Source organism: Mirounga angustirostris, unplaced genomic scaffold, assembly GCF_029215605.1.
Source record: "Mirounga angustirostris isolate CCGP_5_RB_7025 unplaced genomic scaffold, mMirAng1.0.hap1 SCAF_7, whole genome shotgun sequence".
Classification (NCBI taxonomy): Eukaryota; Metazoa; Chordata; class Mammalia; order Carnivora; family Phocidae; genus Mirounga; species Mirounga angustirostris.
In genome coordinates, this window is record NW_026991715.1 from 75,444,474 (window position 1) to 75,469,995 (window position 25,522).

Genomic DNA, 25,522 nt, shown 5'->3' on the forward strand with positions numbered 1-25,522 from the left:
AGAATTTTTGCATCCATGTTCATCAGGGATATTGGTCTGTAATTCTCCTTTTTGATGGGGTCTTTGTCTGGTTTTGGGATCAAGGTAATGCTGGCCTCATAAAATGAGTTTGGAAGTTTTCCTTCCATTTCTATTTTTTGGAACAGTTTCAGAAGAATAGGTATTAATTCTTCTTGAAATGTTTGGTAGAATTCCCCTGGGAAGCCATCTGGCCCTGGGCTTTTGTTTTTTGGGAGATTTTTGATGACTGCTTCCATTTCCTTAGTGGTTATAGGTCTGTTCAGGTTTTCTATTTCTTCCTGGTTCAGTTTTGGTAGTTGATACATCTCTAGGAATGCATCCATCTCTTCCAGGTTATCTAATTTGCTGGCATAGAGTTGCTCATAATATGTTCTTATAATTGTTTGTATTTCTTTGCTGTTGGTTGTGATCTCTCCTCTTTCATTCATGATTTTGTTGATTTGGGTCATTTCTCTTCTCTTTTTGATAAGTCTGGCCAGGGGTTTATCAATCTTGTTAATTCTTTCAAAGAACCAGCTCCTAGTTTCGTTGATCTGTTCTACTGTTCTTTTAGTTTCTATTTCATTGATTTCTGCTCTGATCTTTATGATTTCTCTTCTCCTGCTGGGTTTAGGCTTTATTTGCTGTTCTTTCTCCAGCTCCTTTAGGTGTAGGGTTAGGTTGTGTACTTGAGACCTTTCTTGTTTCTTGAGAAAGGCTTGTATTGCTATATACTTTCCTCTTAGGACTGCCTTTGCTGCATCCCAAAGATTTTGAACTTAGGACTGCCTTTGCTGCATCCCAAAGATTTTGAACAGTTGTGTTTTCATTTTCATTGGTTTCCATGTATTTTTTTAATTCTTCTTTAATTTCCTGGTTGACCCATTCATTCTTCAGTAGGATGCTCTTTAGCCTCCATGTATTTGAGTTCTTTCCGACTTTCCTCTTGTGATTGAGTTCTAGTTTCAAAGCATTGTGGTCTGAAAATAGGCAGGGAATGATCCCAATCTTTTGGTACCGGTTGAGACCTGATTTATGACCTAGGATGTGATCGATTCTGGAGAATGTTCCATGGGAACTAGAGAAGAATGTGTATTCCGTTGCTTTGGGGTGGAATGTTCTGAATATGTCTGTGAAGTCCATTTGGTCCAGTGTGTCATTTAAAGTCTTTATTTCCTTGTTGATCTTTTGCTTAGATGATCTGTCCATTTCAGTGAGGGGGATGTTAAAGTCCCCCACTATTATTGTATTGTTGTCGATGTGTTTCTTTGCTTTTGTTATTAATTGCCTTATATAATTGGCTGCTCCCATGTTAGGGGCATAGATATTTACAATTGTTAGATCTTCTTGTTGGATAGATCCTTTAAGTAGGATATAGTGTCCTTCCTCATCTCTTATTACAGTCTTTGGTTTAAAATCTAATTTGTCTGATATAAGGATTGCCACCCCAGCTTTCTTTTGGTGTCCATTAGCATGGTAAATGGTTTTCCACCCCCTCACTTTCAATCTGGGGGTGTCTTTGGGTCTAAAATGAGTCTCTTGCAGACAGCATATCGATGGATCTTGTTTTTTAATCCAGTCTGTTAGCCTGTGTCTTTTGATTGGGGCATTTAGCCCATTTACATTCAAGGTAACTATTGAAAGATAGGAATTTAGTGCCATTGTATTGCCTGTAAGGTGACTGTTACCGTATATTGTCTGTGTTCCTTTCTGGTCTATGTTGCTTTTAGGGTCTCTCTTTGCTTAGAGGACCCCTTTCAAGATTTCCTGTAGGGCTGGTTTTGTGTTTGCAAATTCCTTTAGTTTTTGTTTGTCCTGGAAGCTTTTTATCTCTCCTTCAATTTTCAATGACAGCCTAGCTGGATAGAGTATTCTTGGCTGCATATTTTTCTCATTTAGTGCTCTGAATATATCCTGCCAGTCCTTTCTGGCCTGCCAGGTCTCTGTGGATAGGTCTGTTGCCAATCTAATGTTTCTACCATTGTAGGTTACATATCTCTTCTCCCGAGCTGCTTTCAGGATTTTCTCTTTGTCTATGAGACTCGTAAGTTTTACTATTAGATGTCGGGGAGTTGACCTATTTTTATTGATTTTGAGAGGGGTTCTCTGTGCTTCCTGGATTTTCATGCCTGTTTCTTTCCCCAAATTAGGGAAGTTCTCTGCTATAATTTGCTCCATTATACCTTCTGCCCCTCTCTCTCTTTCTTCTTCTTCTGGGATCCCAATTATTCTAATGTTTCGTCTTATGGTATCGCTTATCTCTCGAATTCTGCCCTCATGATCCAGTAGTTGTTTATCTCTCTTTTTCTCAGCTTCTTTATTTTCCATCATTTCATCTTCTATATTACTGATTCTCTCTTCTGCCTCATTTATTCTAGCAGTTAGCGCCCCCATTTTTGATTGCACCTCATTAATAGCCTTTTTGATTTCTACTTGGTTGGATTTTAGCTCTTTTACTTCTCCAGAAAGAGTTTCTCTAATAACTTCCATATTTTTTTCAAGCCCAGCTAGTATCTTTAAAGTGATGATTCTGAACTCTAGATCTGACATCGTACTAATGTCCGTATTGAGTAGGTCCCTGGCAGTCGGTACTGCCTCTTGTTCTTTTTGTTGAGGTGATTTTTTCTGTCTTGTCATTTTGTGCAGAGGAGAATAGATTAATGAGAGAACAAAATGCTAGCAGAGTAACCACGTCCCCAGAAAATATACTCTAAACAAATCAGAAAAGACCTGAAGCAGTGGGATAAGAAGGGGAAAGAGAGAAAAAAGAAAAAGAAAAAAAAAAGAAAAAGATAAAGATAAAAACAAAAACAAACAAAACAAAACAACAACAACAAAAGAAAAACCAGAATGTGATCAAATATGATCTATATGGTATATAGATCAGTGCCACACACTAGATTTGGGGTGTATTTTGGTCTTTTAGAAGAAAGTGTCTCCCAAAATTTTAAAGAAAGAAAAACTTATATATGTACAAAAATAAGGGTTGATATGATGAAGGGATGGAAAATGACTGTAAAAATGGAAATTATAAAAAATTTTATAAAAGGAATTGATAAGAAGTTGTTTGAAAAAAGAAAGAAGAGGATTTAAAAAAAGAAAAAAGAAAAAGAAAAAAAAAGGGAGAGGATGGATCAGGCAGGGGAATAGAAAACACCATATACTAGAGATTTAGGGTATATTTTAATCTGTTAGAAGAAACTATCTCAAAATTTTAAAGAGAGAACAACTTATATATATAAGCCAAAAATACGGGAAACTACTATGAAGGGATAGAATATGACTCTAAAAATGAAAAATAGAAATGTTTTTTTTTTAAAAAAGGGATTGATAAGATGTTGTTTGAAAAAGGGAAAAAGAAAAATTCAAAAAGAAATAAAAAGACAAAAAGACAGTTAAAAAAAAATTAACTTTAAAAGACTAAGGAATCATGGTAAAAAAGCCATGAATTCTATGTGCAGTAGTCCCTTAGCGCTGGAGTTCTGCTGTTCTCATTGATCGGTAAACTTGGTCTTGGCTGGCTGTTCTCGCTGATCTTCTGGGGGAGGGGCCTGTTGCCGTGGTTTCCAAATGTCTCTGCCGGAGGCGGAATTGCCCCGCCCTTGCCCCCTCCTGGCTAAGTAATCTGCTCGGGTTTGGTCTCCGGGGCTTTTGTTCCCTGCGAGCTTTCCATACAGCTTTGGAGGCGGAGAGTGAAGATGGCGGCCTCCCAATCTCCGCCCCGGAGGAGCCGAGAACTCAGGGCCCGCTCCTCAGTGAGCCCCCAGAGAAAAGCCGCCAGTCACTCCCGTCTCCCCGGTCTGCAGCTGCACTCCGTGCTCAACCGGCCTGTGACCACGCGTTTCTATCTCCGGTACCCGACCCGGTCTGGAGTCTCCAAACCCAGCAGATCCCTGCTGTGCACTCCCGCGCGGCTCCTCCCGGGGGAGGAAGGTGAGTCTCCCCGGATCTGCCGCTTGTTGGGTCCCTGCTGGAGGAGCAGCGGCCCGACTGTGCCGCGGATCACGGGTTATGGCCACCCCGAGCTGAGGGCCCGCGCCTGGGCTCCGCCTCTGCAGCCGGCTTCCCTGCTCCGATACCTGGGAGCTCTGCCACACTCAGGCACCCCCGGTCTTTCTGTGACCCCGAGGGTCCTGAGACCACACTGTCCCGGAGGGTTCCACCCCCCGCTTAGCCACCAGAGTGACGTCCCTCAGCGGAGCAGACTTTTAAAAGTTCCGATTTTGTGCTCCGCGGCTCTATCACTTGCCAGAAGCGGCCGACGGAGGCCCCTCCCCCGCCGTCTATCCTCCCGAATATCGCCTCGGATTCACTTCTCCGCTCGTCCTACCTTCCAGAAAGTGGTTGCTTTTCTGATGAGAGAGTTGTTGCTCTTCTTTTCTTCGATCTCCTGTTGAGTTTGTAGGTGTTCAGAATGGTTTGATCCCTATCCAGCTGAATTCCTGAGAGGAGACGAAATCCAGGTCTCCTACTCCTCCGCCATCTTGCTCCGCCCCCCGGCCCCTCACACTCTTAACCAGTGAGTTATGCTGCCTGATGAGTTGCCTGTGAGACAGGAAGGACACCGTCCTAGCTGGAGGGAAGATGTGGCATGGGTCATAGTGAGAGAAATAGTGGAGTAAGTGGGTTAGGCCAAATAATGAGTCTAAAGTTCAGGTAGAAGACATTGGACTTAATCTAGGACACAGTGCAAAACTATTGAGAGCTTACTATTTCATCACAGTGAGAATATGGTACATATTTTTTCAGATAAAGTAGATAGCCATAGAAAGAAATGGAAGCCAGAGAATGGGGTAGGTCAGGAGGTGGGAGAACAGGGCATGGAAACTATTAGAGGGCCTTGATGTAATCCAGGTGTGAGAGGTACGTGATTAGAGCAGGAGTGTGGGTGGCAATGGAAATGACAAGGACGGAATGGTGATGAGGACTGGAAGCGGCCCTGGGCCTGAGCCCAGGTGATTCAGGGCCAGATGAGTTCCCTACATGATGTCATGTGGCCTTCGCAGCCACTCAGAGGCAGGTGGTTTTCCTCCCATTTTACAGCTGCAGGAATGGAGGCCACAGGAGGTTAATGCGAATTAGTAAGTGCTGGAGCAGGGAGTTAAACCCGCATCTGTCTTTCTTGATGTCCTCATTTTAAGGCAAAATAATGTAGTCTGGTGATAAAGTAGGGCTGCCGGAAAGGAATGGAGAATTGTTCACATAATGAATGGTAATTAAAGTCCTGGGAGAAGTCAGCTTTCTGAGGGCGCAGCAGTGTGAGAGAGAAGGCAGAGGGCTTGTGACTGAGGTTGAAATAGAAGAATGGAGCAATCGGAAGAGGCTTTCAGAAGGAAACGGGTTCAGAGGGCAGAGGAGAGAGCGTGGAGTCGCCCTGGCATAGCAGCCAGGAGGGAGAGGACAGTCAGGTATTCAATATGGAACTGTGGATGGGTCATTAGGTGGAAGAGGCATGTGTGTACATGTGGCAGGTGTTCTAGTAATGCTCCATAGCAGAGGCCGCCGGATGTGGGAAGGGTGATTCGTGCTGTGGGTGGGAGGACCTGGGGATGCTGCCTGGGAGGGGTGGGGACAGGAAGATGGGTTGGGCTCAGGAGCACTCGTTGACTCCTCTGCTGGCCCGCTCTTGGTACCATGCCAGCCAGGGCTGGGAAGAGCAAGGTGAGGTCGAATGACATGAGGGAAGGTAAGGAGGACTCACTCCCTCAAGCCAGCTGGCAGCACCTACAGAGAACTGAAAGGCTTCTGTCACCCCCAAGCAAGGGAGGGGACTCTGTTTTTGTGGTAGAGAAGTAAGGAGCTGAGGAAGTAATTTTTTTCGTCAGATTTAATGGCAGAGGAATGGATGAGCAAATCCTCTAGGACCCAGACCCTCCTAAGGGATCCCTTAACTCCCAGTCCAGCCCATCCAGCAGGGCCTGGGGGTGGGCTCACAACCCTCTGTGGTCACATCCAGCACCACATGATGGCTGAGGTTGGTCCTTACTAGACACCCTACAGAATCAAGGAAAAGCCATAGACAGAAACATGCCATGGGTAAGAGTGGGGTCAGCAGATGAGTGTAGCCAACAGACTGCTCTTCTAAAGGGATGCCCTCTCGTGGAGGAGCAATTCCTGAGGCAGTTAACATGGTTACCTGATGGTGTAAGGTGCCGGAGGTGGACTCGGAGGAGGCCCATCGGGACTGCTTGCGGTGGTTGGAATGCTGGAAGTTCTAATGCTGGGGCTGGGAGCTAGCGAGAGACACCTGAAAGGAAGGGTATGTAGGCTTTGGGTATTTTGCGAAGAGAAGCATACCAACCAGTATCACAGGTGTGAATAAAATAGAAAGGGAGCCATGAGTGAGGTGTGCTCTGAGAAGGGGATGGCCGGCTGCCTGGAGCTGCTGTTCTGCGTTGGGAGATGGGGAGGGATTGGGGGACGGGGGTCAGGGAAGGCAAGAGAAGGGCCTTCTGTGTGATGCAGCGGGCCACGGGAGTCCCCACTGGTTCTCCTTTAGATGTGCCTGAGAGTGTCATGCCAGAAGATTAATCCGTCCAGAATGGGTGAGAGGCTAAGAGGCTGGACTTCGGGAGACCTTTGCAAAATATATGTGAAAAAGGGAAGGAGTTTCTTTTTTGTTTGTTTCAAGTTTTTATGTAAATTCCAGTTAGTTAACATATAGTGTAATTTTGGTTTCAGGAGTAGAATTTAATGATTCATCACTTACATGTAGCAGATAGTACTCATCACAAGTGACCTCCTTAAAACCCATCACCTATTTAACCCATCCCCGCCACCTCCCCTCTAGCAACCCTCAGTTTGTTCTCTGTAGTTAAGAGTCTGTTTTATGGTTTGCCCCTCTTTTTTTTTTTTTTTTTTTTAGCCCTTATATCCATCCGTTTTCTTTCTTAAATTCTGCATATGGGTGAAATCATATGGTGTTTGGCTTTCTCTGACTTATTTCACTTAATGTAATACCCTTAGTTGCATTCACATCGTTGCAAATGGTTTTGATGGCTGAGTAATATTCCATTGTGTATATATACCACTTCTTTATCCATTCATCAGTTGATGGACATTTGGAAGGAAAGGGGTTTCTATTTTCCAAGGGTCTTAAAAGCACACCATCTTCCCCTCCTATCTGTAATCGTTTACTATAGTAAATTTCCAAATTTTTCACTGTAGCAAGTAAACAAATTTAAAGAGATGTTGAATAAGGTCATATTGATTAAGTACAGGATTAAGTATTTTTTTCTAGGTTGCAGTTACTCTCTCATCAGCATTGGTTTATTTTAATGCAATTTGACAACAGAGCAAGTTTATTTGAGGTGGGCCTGAAGCTTAGAACTCAAACATTTGTTCTGTCACATAGGATTCTTTTCCACCTCTGTTAGAGCACTTCATTTGTAACATAAACCTGCTGTTGGTTTATCTTTCCGGACTCTGAGCTCTTTCAAGGCAGAGCTGGTGTCTTCTTCATTGTGTATACTCAGCCCCCAGCTCATTGCTTTTAAAATAGCAGTTGTCAAATGGGTGGGTGGAGTATGATTATGATGTACTTTTTCTCTGTTCTTTGTTACCCTGATTTATGCTTTAAGTTTACAAATGACTGATAATACTCTGCATGTGAAGAGATTTGCATGGGTCATTTGAGAGGGAGGTATTGTTGTAGCTGCACTTTACTCTGATGGACAGCACTAATCCCACAGAGATATTTTGGTATGTATGAGCACTGATGATTGTGCTTTAAAAGTGTCTGCCCCTCGATGTTAACCAGACTGCCCGTGTGGTAGGTCCTGCAGCAGAGAGTCACTGACATAGAAGTCAGATGGCCTAGGTCCCAGCCCGGGCACATACAGCTCCGAGCACTCCCTCCCCCTCATCAGCAGCCTTTGCCTGGGTGATGCCCCCTCATCCTTTAATCTCCACGTCACTTCCTCAGCATCACCTGTCCCGACTGTGTCATGAACTAACTCTGGTTGCCAGGTCTCTGTTTGCATGGGAGTCTGTGATTTTCCTTTATAGTGCTTACCACAAGTAATTATTGCATTGATTATTCTATTAATGGCCTCTCTGATGAGGCTGAAAGTTCCACAATGGCAGGAACGTGTCTAGCAATTTCTCGACTGTGTTCCTGTCACCTGACACAGTACCTGGCACAAATTATGTGCTGGGTAAGTAACTACTCGGGGAGCCGGTGAACTGTGGAAGATTTGACAGGGCACTTAACCTCCATGAGATAGCACTTTCTCCAAATGCTTAAAAACCTCTGAAAGGTTTATCTTTAAAGTTCTTCAATTCAAAGCTTTGTGGATAAACTCTTCAAAAAATTTTAACTATCAGTTATTCACACCCATGATTAGATATTCAAATAGTATATAGAAGATTTAAATGAAAATGTATTCAATCCCTCACCAGAGATAACGAATATGAAAAGTTCATTGTCTTTATAAATAGAATAAAATAGAACAAATCACAGTTCACCGGGAATTGAATGGGTTCACAATAGGGTGGGATTATTTTCCTTATTTTCAGATCCCATGAAGTAGCTTTCCTGTTTCAGTTTCAAAATACTTGGTTGGCTTTGTGATGGGATAGAACTTCCATGGAGGGATCTATGCTGAGAATAGGTGTGGCCAGGGCCTTCACCTAAATACCCATAATTACCTCTCCATGCTTATTGATGGCTATCCATGTAGATTTTACTGTTCTCAGGTGGGGGGACTTGGAAGGTCTATAGGATTTGAGGATCACATCCAGCTATTGCTTAATAAAGTAGTAAGGCAGATTGGAAACTCCCAAGGCTATAAGACTTCAGGAATGTTTAAATAAACATAGAGGTTTAGAAATAATGTTTACCTAAAGATTTGCAGCTTAAATGCACTTTTAAGAGAAGATTTATTTATTTTAGAGGGAGGGAGGGGCAGAGGGAGAGAATCTCAAGCAGACTCCATGCTGAGCTCAGAGCCTGACGGGGGCCTGATCCCATGACCTATGAAATCATGACCCTGAGATCATGACCTGAGCCGAAACCAAGAGTCAGACACATAACCAACTGAGCCATCCAAGAGCCCCTAAAAAGCACTTTTATGGGGCGCCTGGGTGGCTCAGTTGGTTAAGCGACTGCCTTTGGCTCAGGTCATGATCCTGGAGTCCCTGGATCGAGTCCCGCATTGGGCTCCCTGCTCGGCAGGAAGTCTGCTTCTCCCTCTGACCCTCCCCCCTCTCATGTGCTCTCTCTCATTCTCTCTCTCTCAAATAAATAAATAAAATCTTAAAAAAAAAGCACTTTTATGTAGAGTGTTTGGTCTTTGGTTTTGTATGATTGAGGGAAATCATTGAAGGAATGGGCTATGGCAAATGGGTACGTTAATTCTCACAAATTAAAAAAATCTTAAGGAAAAAGGAATATCCATCTATTTGTCCATTAATTTGATGGGAAAATCTACCTTGGTACATCTGCTTGCTCTTTGTCCCAAAGTGCATGTGAGAGAGACAGCGCCATGCCTGCTACAGTGACCAGGTTTGGTATATTTTGGAGTGAGGGGGTGCCCAATTGGTGCCTCAGGTGCTCAGGAATAAAGTTCATATGGTTTGTTTGAAATATCAGTACACTGGGGCCCCTGGGTGGCTCATTGGGTTAAGCGTCTGCCTTCGGCTCAGGTCATGATCCCAGGGTCCTGGGATGGAGCCCCACATAGGGTTCCCTGCTCAGCGGGAGCCTGCTTCTCCCTCTTCTCCCTGCTCATGCTCTCTCTCGCTGTCTCTGTCGCTATCTCTGTCTCTCTCTCTTTCAAATAAATAAAATCTTTATTTTAAATATTTAAAATCAATATGCCAAAACTTTGAGCTTTTTATCTGTAAATTGTAATTTACTAATAGCACCAACATGTTCTGCATTAAGTAGGTCTGTGGGGAAGGTGATTTTGTTCCTGGGCCATGAGTTATAGTATGTTCATACAGTCACCTTGAGTGGTAGTGTGTGGGGGTGAGGGAGCTAGAGGACCAGCTGGGACGGGCTCATCCTGTCCTGAGACTTGGCCTCTGAAATGGCTCAGGGCCAGACATCAGAGACAGACTCTGGGTATTATTGGCAGGGCAGCAGCTGTTTACTGACAGCCGGTTACTTAAGACACCTATGCCGTCTAGAATCCCTAAGGTCTAAAACCTAACAGACTCAAATATTAAGGAGGTTTAAATGAGCCTAGGTTGGAATTCCCAAAGGTAGTGATTGATTTATTATTAACCAGGGTAATGAAGTTACGCACTAGGACAGTAGTTAGTACCATGCAAGTATCCCTATGCACATCCCACTGCTTGTGGGTGATTAGATTGCAGGGACTAATTCCTCCGCCCCCTTGCATCCCTAGGAATGGTGTATCTTGAAACTTCAATTACTATTCATCACGTCTTGCCCTCCAGGAGGAGCCTGGATGAGATAAATAATATAGCAGTATCCCCTTTGCAATCCCACTCCCACCTTCTCTTCCTTCTGTGACACTGAAAGGACAATTGTGACCTTCCTGAGTGTTTTCCAGCACTACATCCCGCTGCTCCTGTCTTGTATGATGTCTTAGGGATAACGCATTAGTAACTTAATAAGCACCTACAGTATGCCAGACATTTTATTATCTGTAATACTTAAAATCCCGAGAAAGAAATGTTGTTGGCCTCATTTTATATAGCTGGGAAACTAAGGCTGAAAGTCACAGAGCTAGTAATTGGCAGGACTTGCATTTGAACAAAATTCTGTCAATTTGGATAGTAATACTGTGTTCTTTGGAAAGTACTACTGACAATGATTAAAATACTTACTGAGCGCTTATGTACCAGGTAGTAAGAAACTTACAAGATGGTTATCTACTAAAGAAAAATTGAGAAAGGGGAAACGAAAGATCAGAAAATGGCCCAAGATTATTTAATAAGTAGTACACTCAAAATTTGAACCCATTTGGTCTGGTTATAAAGGCTTTTGCCCACTGGGCAATATCACCTACTGGACTTTTGTGGGAGTTGTCCTCTAGAAGAGGTAAACCAAGGTAGAGTTAAGGACAAGTATGGTTAAGAGGAGCCGAAAGACAAAGTATTTGTAGGTTAACCAGAATCAGACTTCCTCTTTCTTTACTTTCTAGGCATCAGCTTCTTCTGCTTCCACCAGCAAGTCTGCCAGTATGAATCCCACGGAAGCGAAGGTATGAAGGGTCTTCACGGGTGTACTTGGGTGAATGCCTCTAAGTGATTATTTTATAAAGCAAAACAAATGTAGACTAATGGACAAATTATTTATGTGTCCTAAGAAGCTTAAATTATGGAAGGAAACATTTTCTTCCTAATTTAGAAGGGTCTTTGGAAATTTACCTTTGTTTTTAATATTTGCCTCAAATATCCAGTGTACACTTCTACATTGTTTCAGAGTATCTAGAAAAGAGTAGTCATCCGGAGATTTTTTTTGGTCCTAGACTTGATGGAGTTTTTTAATTATAAGATGATCTAGGTGCATTTCTGTGGATCTAGTGAAGAATATGAATTCTTAACTTCTTATTAAAATGGTTCTATTATTCTGGCCACTTTAAATGTAAGAAAGCGAAAGTTTACACTAAGTTTACACTAAGTGACGACACACAGATACTGTTATTTTGGATATTTTAAGTTTCTTTGTGAAATTTTAGTCCTACAGGGGAACGTCTTATTGATAAACCTTTGAGCTCTATTTGGGATTTATTCTAATAATTATTTCTTGGAATCTGAGAAGAAAAAATAAAAGAATATTGTCCAGTGTTGTGGCCACATGGAGTAAACCCTAGTTCTGAAGAGTGGCCAGAAGCTGCCTCAACCCTCCCACTTCCTTACCATGTCTCAGGCTGTTTCTCGGGACTACTCTGGGTGGAGAATTAAAGCAAGGATTTTATCAAGATGCTCTCAACTAATTTTTATGAGCCAGTATTCCTGGGTGTTTTTAAGAGCTAACCCAGCTCTGTTATTAAGTTGCCCTTGTTTAAAATCACTGACATGATTTGTTTTCTGTCTTCCGTATTGCTTTGCTATCCCGGTAGGATCCTATGCCGTAATTTACTACTGGCACTGTAATTTCGTGCTGTTGAGAGATCCTATGGTCTAATGTTGAATTGTTTTTAAAGGACATTGCAGATATCTTGAAATACACTGTTCACATCTCTTATAAATGTCATTTAGCATTCATTTTGATTTAAAAGTTTTTAATCTAAAATTGTTATTTCGTATTCTACATGAATTTTTTGTTTTCAGACTATACATGACCTGATCCTTAATTCATCTGTTAGTTGTCCCTACTTACTTAGACCGAGTTTAATCTTAAAATAGTAAAAAAAAAAAAAAAAATCTGATCTCAGTCTTAAAATAACCATAAGACAATAGGAGAAGCATCAGCCAAAAACAAATTATCATTGAATTCAGAGTCCATGAAAAGTACAGAAAGGAGAGCCAACACCTAGGATCTCCTCTTTATTATTGTGGTTCTCATTTGACCCATTGCCTGACTCTAATCCTTTGCCCCTGACTCTGCTTAAGGACCAATGCTTATTATTTCAAAGGTGTCCTGTTTTCCAGAGCAAGTGTCAGCAAACCCTTCAGCTATTGCTAAGCATTAGTCATGAGAATTCCTGGCAGTCCTACAGAACTGGAGGATGGGAGAAGAGAGAGAAGAAAGTGGGAGAAAAGAGGGAGGGACAAAACTAAGTGTCTTGATGACAAAATATCACCAATGGCTGCCTCTGGACCACTTTTGGCGTCAGCTGTCTTTTCTGGGGGGATTTCAGTCACACTGTTCTCATTAATTAGATTCATGTGCTTCTGATGTATGGGTCATAACAATTATACTAGCCTTCTCTTGAAGATTTTTGTGAACTTAAGCATATTTCTTCAAATAGTTTGAGCTTTTAGAAAAAAGATATTAATTCAAGATCACACCTATACCAAATCCTTGTCTTGTTCTACATCTTTCAGATAAAAGTCTACCTACCTCTGAAGGGGGGTGGTATGTCTAGATCTAAGCTCTGTCTCTCTTGCCCTGGCACATTAGAATTGGTGGTCACACTGCTGTGCTTCAGATGGAAGGTCAGATCATTTCTATTCAGGGTGTGACTGCTGCAAGACTACATAGCGGGAACCATGCAGCCAGATGGCCTGCTGTGAATCTCCTTTCCTACCAGCCATGGTGTTTGGAAACTCCTCTTTGCTTTGGTTTCCTTATTTGTACAGTTTGGATAATAGTACCTATTTCACAAGGCTGTGTAAGAAAACAAACACGTAAGGGTATTAGATAGGGCCTGTCCCCCAGCAGGTGCCCAGTAGGAGCTGACTAGTGCTGGAGAGACAATGCAATGCAGCGCAGTGATTGAGCAAAAACCCCAGCTCCACCCTGGGTGTCCTTGGGGAATTTGACTTCTGTGTGCCTCATTTTCTCATCCACAAAGTGGGGATGATGATGATGATGATGATGATGCTACCTGTCTCAGAATTCTCATGAGAACCAAGTGGGTTGGCACATGTGAAGTTTAGAACAGTCCCTGTTACTAAGAGGTAATCAATAAGCATTGGTTATTATTGTCATCGCTATTATGTTAAGCCCCACTGCCTTCAGTAAAAATAAATTTAGGTAATGTATTATCGAGTACTAATAAAAAATATGCCATTATAAGCTGCTTGCATGTGTGAGCATGAATTCTTCATTGTTTTCTAGAGTTCTTCCATGCAAAATCTTGATTACCAAATTACAGAGTGGAAGCTATTAATAGATCCAAACCACTACAATATCCGCTGGCTTATTTTCCTTCTTAATCATTTAATAAATTGCATTTGCATAAACTCAGAAAAGCATAGTAGCAGATACAGAAACTAATTAACAAAGATCCAGTTTGGAAGGATCCAAAACTTAACATTTCTTTGGAAAGATCTCTGTGATTATTAACTTTGTTTCCTTCCCAAAACAATTCACATGTTGGTATAACGAGGGTCCATTATGGGAGGAACGTATGTATCTTCATGGCTGAAGCACATGACATGATAAATTAAGAGGATATTTGCTGTTGGCTTTTTAGATAATAGAATAAAAAATAAGAGTTTATGTTAATACCAGCAAATAGATAAAAGGGAAAGAAATGGTGGGAAGTATTAGGCCTAATTTTTAATCTTTTACTTTGAAAAGTTCAGAAATGTTTAATCCAGTTTTCATATCTTGCCTGTACCGAGAATTCAGGTATGTACTTAAGGAATTGTATTTTTGATACAGATGATCTTTGGTTGGGTAAAACTGTGTAAAATACTCCAGTAGAGGGCTTAAGTCACAACCAGCTCTCTCTCTCTCTTTCTTTTTTTTTTTTTTTTTTTTTTGATAGAGAGCAAGTACAAGCTAGGGGTGGGGCAGTGGGAGAGGGAGAAAAAGTCTCAAGCAGGCTCCATGCTCAGTGCAGAGCCTGACGCGGGGGCGGATCCCAGGACCCTGAGATCATGACCTGAGCTGAAATCAAGAGTCAGTGGTGCCCCACAACCAGCTCTTCTTCTTTTCTTTTTCCATTTTTTTATTATGATCAGTTAGCCATTGTGTAATGCATCATTAGTTTCTGATGTAGTGTTCAGTGCTTCATTAGTTACGTATAACACCCAGTACTTATCGTAAGCAATAGCACCGAGGACCATAGGGGAAGGGAGGGAAATCTGAAGGGGGAAAAAATCAGAGAGGGAGACGAACCATGAGAGACTATGGACCACGGGACACAACCAGCTCTCCTGAAGCATTCCTAGAAATTTAGATTATATTGTGCAATAAAAATCTGTGCACTATTTACAAAATTGTAAAATTTCAGAAAACTTTTGACACCACTTGTGACTGTTGATTTGTTTGTAACCAAATGTTAGAAATAAAGGTGGAAAAAAAATGGCCCAAGCAGCCTGTACACAGTGAAGGTGAAGGAGAGGGGTCAGAAGTTAGTTTTCCTAATGGCAATCTTGCAGATTCTTACCACTTAATAAAAGTAAATCCAAACTGGAACATTTGCTGGAGGCTTTAGAATTTTAGTGTCTGCAGCTTCTTGGAGTTATGTACATATGCATGGAGTAGATGCAGTAGCTGAGCGGAAGGGTATTTGATAGAAACGTTTAGCCCTATGATACAGGTTACCTATTTGATTGTCAGATAAAATAAAATCACACTTGGGGCTTTGCTCTTGTATTAGGCTGTTCCAATCAGCAAACAGACGGAACGACAGCATTCTCCTAACAGGAAAAGACACAAAAAACAGGTGATGTGGTTCATCGTACTAGGGGATGTTTCTGTTTGCTAACGGCCACTTCAGCTGCTCAGCACACGGATGTTTCTGTTTGCTAACGGCCACTTTAGCTGCTCAGCACACGCTAATAATGGCAGTTCCAGATCTTCCATAACTCTCCCACCCATCACAGACTTTCTGGTAGGCCTTAGTGACCCATCGCTGATACTCTGGCACTAAAACTCAATGTCACTGCTTTCTATAGCTCTTGGCTCTGTCACCATCCCATTGTTTCACACTGGCAGCCAGAAACCCATGGTATTTCACTCAGAGATATGTCATTGCTTTTGAAGGATGAGGATTTGTATATCATTTTGCTTATATATTAGCTACAATGTTCACAGTAATAAATGTTTAAGTATCTTTGATACACATAACAAAAGTAAGATGTAAACTGCTGTCTGAAGGTAAGAGTAGAATATCCGAGTGCTTAAATGTTTACTAAAGAGTTAAAATGCCAAGCAAAGTATAGTAAACTTAACTCATAAAGTTTATATTTACATCAAAGTCCTCTCCCCTGAGCTTTCTTAGTTGGAGAAAATCTATGTTAAACCTTGTAAACTATGTCTATTTTTCCTTTCTTCCTTAATTCCTTCCCTCTCCCCTTTCTGTATTTTTCTGAGTTTAGGCTGCAAAAACAGAACCTGAGAAGTCACAGTCAACTAAGGTAAGTGATTTAAGTCAACTAGTGAGTTACTTGGATTCTTAGTAATAACAATGAATAGCCAATTCCCTCTGTTGGTGCTACTGAATGGGAAAAGGAATTTTTGTCAGCATAAGTGATAAGTTATAATAAGTACATATATTGTAAAAATGAATGTATTTTATACCTGAGAACAGTATGTTTCAGAAGGCATTTTGTTCAAATCTAGATTTTTGTTAGAGGTGAAGTAACTGTTAACAAACAGCAGGAACAAAGGAGAAAGGACAATATCCCAAGACGCAATGAGCGTCCAATTACTTTTAAAAAGATGGGACATCCAGAGTACATGTGTCTTCTGAACTCAGCACCTAGATGACTTACAGATGAGTCTTTCCCAAGAGGCCCGCAGGTTTATCTTATTAACAGTCGTATCTCAGCTTGTGGAACTGGTTATCAGGTTCTCAGGAGACAGCTCTGACTTTCCCTTGGGAATGGCTTCCTGACTCATGGCCATCTAAATTGACAGCCAGTCTGTATCCATGTGGAGCTGGACCCCAGGGTGTCTGCAGTTAGGGCAAATGTTTCTCCTTCATAAGATGCTACACATTACTTCTTTTAAGCGAGCATGCTTAAGCACTCAGATAAGAGCGCAAGGTTTGATGCAGGAAAGCACAGAGATGTTCTTGAAATGGAGGCAAAGGTGAGGGCATCTGGGTAGAAGGTAAGGCTTATCTGATTTTATGTAGGACCTCTGGGTTCCCATCCCCTCAGGATGATAATTCCATAGCCCCACTGTAGAGCAGGAATTCACCAGCAAGCTGGAACTTGTCCACTACTCCATATTGAAATGTTTTGACTGCCCAAACTCAAGAGAATTGGGTTTCTGGTGTTACCTCCTTCTCTAGTTGTAATACCGAAAAGACTATGTAAATCATTAAATTACAGTGTTCATCTCCTATGAAGGGAGGTTTTTAAAAGAACTTCTAGAGTGGGATTCCCTATCAACAAATTCAGAGGTCACAGTGCTCATGTGACCTCTCTGTGATTAGAACTGCAGTTACCAAATGATCTGTATGAATTGTAAAACACAGCCAGTGAGTTAGAGATACATACCTAGTTGAAAAATCTTTCTAAATGAAATACTAAATTTTTCATTACTCTTATTGTTGTCATTATCAGTCTGTTGGGAGGGTAACTCTTGACAGGTAGCACATGTGTATTTCTCTAAGTGGGCCTTTCCCAAGAGGGGCAGAAGGGTCTAATTGGGATTTTTGTTCTTGAGCCTATTTGGAAAAAAATAAAAGAAAGGTCTCCGATGTAATTGAGATTTTATCTTTTGAAATTGACAGCCATCTGTGGTTCATGAGAAAAAAACCCGAGAAGTAAAGCCAAAGGAACACAAAGAGGTAAGCGATCATCCTTAGGACTTGATGATGGGTGAAGCCTTGTGTGTGTGTGTGAGGGATAGAATTTTGAACTGTCATTTGTGTTTGTTTTTCTGGCTATAATGGCACCCCCATGTGGCAATAGTAGGATTTGCAGTTTACTAATGGGAAAGAGGGATGTGTATTTCAAATTTTGTACCTCAAAGTAATCACATTGATGTCACATGAATTGAGATTAGTACAATTCAAAACTACATAGAACACAACTGTTAGGAACACTTGGCATCACACAGAGAAAAGCATTGGTGTTTGTCATCTTGTAAACAGTGTGGTGTGTGTGTGTGTTTCAGCCAAAGAGCCTACCCAAGCATGCATCAGATGCAGAAAGCAAGCATGTTCATAAGGAAAAAGCGGTGTCCAGATCAAGTGAGCAGCTGACGTCAGAGAAATCAACAAAACCAAAGGTAAATAAGTCAGATTGATAAGAAAACACTACCATCAAATAGGGAATAAGATGCAGGTCCTCGATCTACATGGACATGTGTCGTTGAATCTGTGGGACTATGCTGAATGTACTCTGTATTGTAATGGTTTGGGGCTATCATTTTGCTGGTTTTGCAAATAGCTTTTTGGAAACTTGGCCCTGTGAAAAGTTCAAGAAGTACATCAGATGGGTTGTGGGGACTTTTGGTCCAGCCTCTGCTGCCCAGCAATGCCCAGTCATGACTGCAAGGCAGCTGTCTCTGGTGTCTCATAGGCAGGAAGCTTGGGATAGAGCTTGCCTCCTGGACCCCTCTCCTCAGGGCTGTAGGACCACACATGATCTGTATGATCTGCTCTTTACATGGCAGTCTGAAAGAGGTGTTGAGAATTTTGTTGTAGGAGAGATGAATTTATAGAGCCAGAAATAGATCCCATATTTGCACAGCTAATGGAGGTCACCTATTAGAAGAATAAACATTTATGAGAAGAACTCTTCCATCAAGAGCTCTTGGAAGACGTCAAGTAGGCCTGCTTAACAATGGACTTGAAAGAAGAGGTTACATGTTTCTGGCCCACCAGTTGTATGCAGCCATTTATGTGTTTCAAGTCTGTTTTGTTTGGCTTACAATAGTATTGAAATTATTTTTAGTGAGCTGCAACAATTAAAGTCCTAGTGTTTCATACAAAATCCAAATTTCTAGCTCCTCCGGAAAAAGCAGGTTATACGGCAACAACTGACTCGAGCTTTATACCTGGTGTATGTAGTCCAGTTCATCGCGGCCCCTAGCTGGCCCGCTGGACTCTCTGTGCAGCTCCACGGACCCTGTCAGCTCTGGAGTCCAGGCTCATGCACTGCCCAGGGTTGTATCATGTGCAGTAGGAGCTGGTACCCCTTCCTCTGCAAGATGTCCGTGGTGGTGAACTGGCTCGGTAGTGATACTTGCAATGCATGATCTTGAAAGTAGTCATTCAAAGATACTTAGTTCTGTTCATCTTTTTTCCCCACCTTTAGACTAAATCACAGGATGCAGTTTCTGCCGGTGGGGAGGGTGTTGTTGCTGGGGTATCTGCAGCATCTGCCACCCCTGCTAAACAGGTGAGTGCACACAGGCGGGCATAGAGTGTACCGCGGGCCTTGCCGCCTCTGGGGTCGGTTCCCTGAGAAATGCGTGCTTGCTGAAGACCCCTTCCAGACCCCTGGGCTTTATGTCTGCTTCTCAGGGACCATTCGGGGTTGTGGTGCTGCCACACTCAAATAACCGGTGTTTGGGAAAACCGAACACTGTTCTTATGTGAAATTTAATGAAGAAGAGCACGTATCTAAAGGATATAGAACGAGCAGGATAGCAAAACTGATTTAAGAATTCATATAGTCAATAAATATTTATTGAACACCTGCCATGTATAAGGCGTGGTGTCAGTACCAAGAAAATTAAAATGTGAGTTGACTCAGATCCTGCTTTCAAGATTTATAGGTTTGAAATAAAGCAAATAAAATTGCTATATTTGAACAAGCACTTCTCAGCTTTCACCATGGACAGCATCTATCTTGATATGAGTAAGTCCCCAACAGTCCGGACCTCTCCATGAGTTGATGGGGGAAGTTTTTGAAGGAGATGTTCCAGCCCTCCCAGGAGAGAGAGGATGTGTGTCCCTCTGACTAATGATGGGCGAGTCTTCCTTAGATCACTTGAGGAGCTCTTTCAGATACTAGCCTGGAAATGTAAGATGGGAAGTAGTCTACTGTTTCTACCCATAGCAATGCAGAGTCAGTTATCGGTTTAGAGGCCATGTCTCCCTAGAAATGCTACCTATCTCTCTGGAATAAGAAAAGAAGAAGATGGAAATGAAACTTTTTTTTTAAAAGTCACATGTATTTATCTGTTTTCCTGCTTTTCAAAATGGGAAAGTTATTCCCCTGCAGCCTAGATTGTGAGGAAAGTCATAGTATAAAAGTACGGCACCTCTCCTGGAAAGATCAGTTCTTCTCAGATCTTGAAAAGGAAGAGGCACATTAGTTTGTGTCCAAACTAATGCAGATATTGTTTGGAGTGATAGCAAAACTTAACGTTTAAATGAAAATACTCAAATTTTAAAAAAATGTGTTTTCTTCCAGCAGACCACTTGAATATGACCTTGAGACTCGCAGCCCTGTCCCCACTCTGGGGATACATGTTACTGTGTGGTGTTGATGAGGGGTACTTAGATGAAATGGCTTGAAAAATGGATAGATTTAAGACAGGATTAGATTTGTTTGAAAAGACTTAAAAATGTAATCATTCTGAAATTTTGTGCTAGGTGTAAAGTAGCCAGGGAAAAAGTGAAAGCTAAACAGTAAAATAAGAGGCTTATGTGGAAGTCTGGAGTGCATTGACCTGCGCTCGAACTTGGGGCAAAGCATTTCACTTTTGTTTGCCTCTGATTCGTCTCCCATAAAATGGGATTGATCAGATCTTCCTTTTGGGGAGTGGGGGGTGGGGTACGTACCACATTTAAAGCACTGTGGTGTGACCGCAGGACTCCCTAGCTGCAGGCTAGCCCGTCCAGGAGTGGGAAGAAGATGGAGTCTCCAGGGACTGCATTCCAAGGCAGATTAAGACAGGCCCCTATAAGGAGCTGTTGAGTTGAGGAACCAAGGGATTCTGTCAGTTTGCAGGAATCCATGGCACTCTGAGTAGATCCAATTTGAGTTGGGCGTGAAGGATAGCTAGGATTGCAGGCTTGCAAATGCATCAGAGTGGAAAAGTGTGAGATGTGTTCTGGGTACAAAGCACATTCGACCATGGGTGGGGCACTGGGAGGGTGAGCGGTGGGAATGTAAGACCAGAAAGACGGGTCCAGGCACAGCTGTGGGGAATGCTGAGAGGAGTTTACAGGGGTGGTAGCTATTCAGCATTGAAGGTTAGAGAGCAGACGAATGATGTGAGTGCACCCAGCTGCAGGACTGGGCAACTGCAGTGGGTGGATGATACGGGAACAGAGATCGAAAGGCTGGTCAAGGACTGTGCCCTAGTCCTGACGAGTCCTAATTTAGTGTAACTTAGAGCTAGGATAGAATGAGATAGTGGGGAGAAATGAAGGAGGCATTGCGGAGGGAAAATCTTTGAGTTTTAGAAAATGATTGCCTGCAGTGGGCAATGGTCACTTCAAGAGACGCATCGGAGATAACCTGGGGCATCAGGGTCTGGATGAACTAGGGTAGGTAACCCTAAGGTGAGGCAGGAGGATTGCTGTCAGGTTCCTGCAAGCACAGGGCCCATTCAGATGCTGAGAGTGAGCGCCTCCCTAAATTTCGAGCTGGTCCCTGGTTACCACTACTGGTGGACAGAGTCAGAAGGTTGAGCGTGAAAAGTGGTCTGAGTTTGGATAGGCTGATTTGGAATGTTGGAGAGAGGTGTGTAGAGAGGCAATTGGAATGAATGTTGTTTTGAACTACAGGAGAATGGAGAGAGTGAGCAGAAGGCTGGGGGGGTGGATAGGGAGGAGGGGAGAACAAATATGAATGAATATCTGCATAAGGTTGTGGTTGAATCCTGGAAGTGGATTCAGTTACCCAGACTCAGCCTCTCACCCTGCTGGCCCCCATGGTGTTTTTAACAGTTGCAGTCATCACTTATTTAGCACTTAATCAGACAACAAGTACCCAGGTGGTGCTTAGCATGTACCAAACACTGGCTTCCACACTTCACTAGCTGAGTTTATCCAGTCCTCACAAGGCCCCGAGGTAGGTGCAGTCCCTGTCACACATGACGATACTGAGCTACAGAAGAGGTGACCTGCGGGATGACTCATGCGGCCAGCGCCTGGGAGCTGGTGTGCTCTCCACCCCCATGCTCTGCTGCCTGTGTTTCAGAGACCTCCACGTGCGATAGTGTCCTGTTGTTTTCAGCCGGACCCCTTCACCCGTCTAGTTCCTGCCGGTCCCCGCAAGCGCTCAGCCCTGGCCCCAGAAAATGATTCCACTTAGGACCCCCAGTGCTGGGCAGAAACATGCGCAGTGGGTAGGCCTGGGGGCAAAGTGGAAGAGATGGCAGAGACCAGACGGCACAGATGCCAGGGGAGGACTGGGATGATTACGAGAGGGGTGCTTACTGAGGTCAGACTTCAGAGACAATTCTGTCTGGGGGAGGCATGGAGATTGCAGATCGGAGGGTTGTTGGCAGTCTTTGAAAGAGCCACAGAAACAGTGCTGGGAAGGAAATTCATTGTAGGGAGATTAAGAAAGGAGTGGATGATGAAATGCTAAAGCCGGGAGTGTGGAGGTCTTACTGTGTGCAGGCAGAGATTGAAAGAGCAACAGGGAGAAGTGGCCGCTTAGAGAAAAAAAAGTCCTGAGCGCTGCAGACTGACTGTGGATCCTGGGGGGAGGCAACCAAGAGCCACAAAGAAAGAGATGCAGTTCTAGATTCAAGCCTTGATCTTTCCTTTACTGAGTGACCTGGGAAAAATTACTTAACCTCTCTGAGTCTTGCTATCCTTATCACTAAATGAAATTAATGTTATTTACGCTGTCCTGATAGAGGATAGAATGCATACAACATGTTACCTGGCTCAGAACAGGTGTTCAGTATATGATCAATGCTATTAATATTTTAATGAACTCATTTTTAAATATGTAATATCATTGAATTTTATTGGATTATTTAATCATTCAATTTGAATTTGTTAAATTATTGAATAAAGATATGTGAGAAGGAGTTTTTATTTCTTTCTAAAACCTCACCAGAAAAAAGAAAAGAAATCATTAACGTCGGCTGTACCAGTTGAATCCAAACCGGGTAAACCATCTGGAAAGGTATGATGATAGCAGTGCATTTCTACATCAGATATTTATTTATTCATGGTCTCTATAGTTATTCTTGATCTGATTTTTTTCAAGGGCAAACCATATGAGGTGGGATTAACGTAAAGACCTTTTTAGTGAATTATCGCCGTAAGCTAAAAGTGTGATTTTTTTTTTCCCCCCGGGTATGTTTGTAACATTTTATATTGTAACCCTCTGTTCTGAAAACTCGTTACATCCCGTGGAGTTTAAATTCCAGTTTCTCTCTTGGAAATATAACTTCTTTAACCAGAGGTGTCACTAAAGAGTATAAGGCACTTCCTCATTCTGAAATTCTCAAATGAATGGGTCTAAAGCTAAGAGGTCCCAAATTGTATGACATGATCAGGTGAGTTCCTAAAATTGTAGTGGGAATATGGTAGTTGAAGGGGAAAAAATTAATCATTTTTAATCTTAGTTAAATAAAGTAAATAAAGGGTCTTTCCCAGAATTTTTGTTTTCCCTTTTAAATGCAGCATACTCTTCACACTGAATCATTTTTAACCTCAGAGATAGGATGGAGGCACTCTTTCATTCATTATACTGATTAAAGTCCATATCGACAGAGTAAATTGTCACTTCTTGCAAGCTTAACATTCCTGTCAGGTAATTTGCTTTGTAAACATCTTCGGGCAAGCAAGGGAACAAAAAACCACAAATGAATGAAAGAACACAGGCAATCCATTTTTGAAATACTCTATTTGGAAAGGTGCTATATAGAGATTTTGTTGGAGTTCTTTGTCAATATGTAACTCAAAAAACTGATAAGTAGGAAAATTACTGATAAGCGATAAATACCAAGCTATTTCTCCTATTGCATACAGTAACATGATCATTTTTTTTTTAAACTGTCATTACATTGGACTGGCAGGTTTAACAAACCATCCATTTGTTCATGTAGTTAATGCCATTAGATTTACTGATGTTGTGATTTTTTTTTAAGGGGGTGAGGGGCAGAGGGAGAGGGGGAGAGAGAATCTTAAGCAGGCTTCCTGCCCAGGGTGGAGCCTTATGCAGGGCTTGATCCCATAACCCTGAGATCAAAACCTGAGCCAAAATCAAGAGTCAGACACCCAACCAACTGAGCCACCCAGGCACCCCTGAAGTTGTGATTCTTACTTGAACATGGCTTTCTGTCCTTCCAACCTAGAATGTGTACTCTGGGACCTTATGTAATAAAGTCTATTAGAGACCAGATTTTAACTATTTTGATGTTTGAAGAACTTTTGATGTTTGGTGTTTGTTTGTACAGAATTTTTTTTTCTTGTTTCTGGTTTTTTTTTTTAGTTAAAAAAATCAGAAGTGAAATACGTATTACAAATAGCATTTAAATACCTGCTCTCTTTCTTTTCTAGTCAGACATGGACTCTGCTTTGGATGACTTAGTAGACACCCTAGGAGGATCTGAAGAAACTGAAGAAGATAACACAGTATATACTGGACCTGAAATTTCAGTATGTGACTTTGATATGTGTAAAGATGCATACTTAATGGGTAGGAAAGCAAATAAGTTTATGGTCATGAGGCACCAAATACCTAATGTTCTGTGGCTTGAAGAGAAGCAGGATGGTGTCACTATCAATAATAGCAACTAAAAGTTAGTGTTGGGAATGGAAATGGTTTGTCCTGTGGCAACTATACTATTACATTGGTTCAGCAAACATTGATTGATTGTCCATGTTGTGACTGGCGCTGGGATACACCTTATCAGGTCACAAAGATTCTTCTGTCCTTGAGATTTAAGTTTATTGGATTTGAACTTCTTTTGATTTTCAGATACTTCCCATCCTATGACTTGACCTTATTTCAACTTCTAGAAATTTACACCCTCAGCTCATCCCCATTCCTAACTCCTAAAAAGCAAAAAGATTGCATGTCCCTTGATATTAAAAAGATTAAAAGGACATGCCATAGACTGGAGGAAAAATACTTGCAACAGACATGACAAAGGATTTGTTTCTAGAATTTATGAAGAATTTTTAAATGGAAAAGACAACCCAGTAGAAAAATAGGAGAAAACTTGTTTGGCTAATAAATCAATAAAATTCTCTAGTAAGTAGAGAAATGATAGTAAGATATAGAGAACATTGCACACTCATCAGATTGGCCCAAGTGCAGAACTCTGACAGCTCATGTAGCGCTTGTGGATATTGAAGGTGTGTCTACCCTTCAGCTGGCAGTTCCATCTCGAGAGGTTCCCTGGAGGGAGCCTTGCCCATGTGTACCAGAAGTTACAAGAACAGATGGAACATTGGGAAAGGATTTTGATCCATAGCCGACAAGATAACGTAATGGAACACTTCATAGTGGCTAAAATGAATTATTCATGTATCAACATGGATACATTACAAAAACATAATTTTGAATAGAAATGCAGAATGATATCTAGAATATGATGCCATTTATATAACATTTGAAAGTATGCAAAGTGCTGCTCCATAGCAGCACATATGCTAAAACTGGAACGACACAGAGAAGATTAGCATGGCCCCTCTGCAAGGATGACACGCAAATTTATAAAGCATTCTATATTTTTTCAATAAAAAAAGGAAAAATATGCAAAGTAATGCTGTATACTGTTTGTGGATACCTACATAGGGAATAATTGTTTTAAAATGTGCTCAGTTTTAAGTCAATAGATACGATAAAGTTCTGGATGGTGACTGTCTCTGGCCAACAAGGAAGACGAATGAGATTGTAGAGGGTTAAACAGGATACATTAGCTGATCCTTTTTTTCTTAGACATTACATCTGAAAGACTTGGGTATTAGGTTATAGAGAATTTTTTTATTAACTGCACTTTTGTATGTATTGGAAATAGACAATGAAAAACATTTTAAAATAAAATATATTTTAATATAAGATTCTAAAATAGTGGTTTGGATATTTTCTAGTATTACATATG

At 41.7% G+C, this 25,522-nt stretch overlaps 1 protein-coding gene and 1 non-coding gene across 22 annotated transcripts in view; both read left to right on the plus strand.

Moving 5' to 3' along the window:
* Positions 1-25,522, plus strand: part of CAST (calpastatin) — a 117,874-nt gene that overhangs the window by 56,295 nt on the left and 36,057 nt on the right. For 11 of the 21 annotated variants that reach the window (XM_045899082.3, XM_045899093.3, XM_045899047.3 and 8 more), the window contains 8 exons: positions 11,115-11,174; positions 15,192-15,257; positions 15,913-15,951; positions 17,277-17,333; positions 17,663-17,776; positions 18,808-18,891; positions 22,522-22,590; positions 23,973-24,071. In XM_045899082.3, the coding sequence (XP_045755038.1) occupies positions 11,115-11,174; positions 15,192-15,257; positions 15,913-15,951; positions 17,277-17,333; positions 17,663-17,776; positions 18,808-18,891; positions 22,522-22,590; positions 23,973-24,071 (588 nt within the window). The remainder of the gene's footprint in view (positions 1-11,114; positions 11,175-15,191; positions 15,258-15,912; positions 15,952-17,276; positions 17,334-17,662; positions 17,777-18,807; positions 18,892-22,521; positions 22,591-23,972; positions 24,072-25,522) is intronic. The other 10 variants (XM_054513041.2, XM_045899089.3, XM_054513025.2 and 7 more) reach the window with 1 other exon arrangement.
* On the plus strand, positions 25,046-25,153 carry LOC123836343 (U6 spliceosomal RNA). Its single transcript, XR_006788944.1, has one exon. It is a non-coding gene; the product is annotated as a U6 spliceosomal RNA (small nuclear RNA).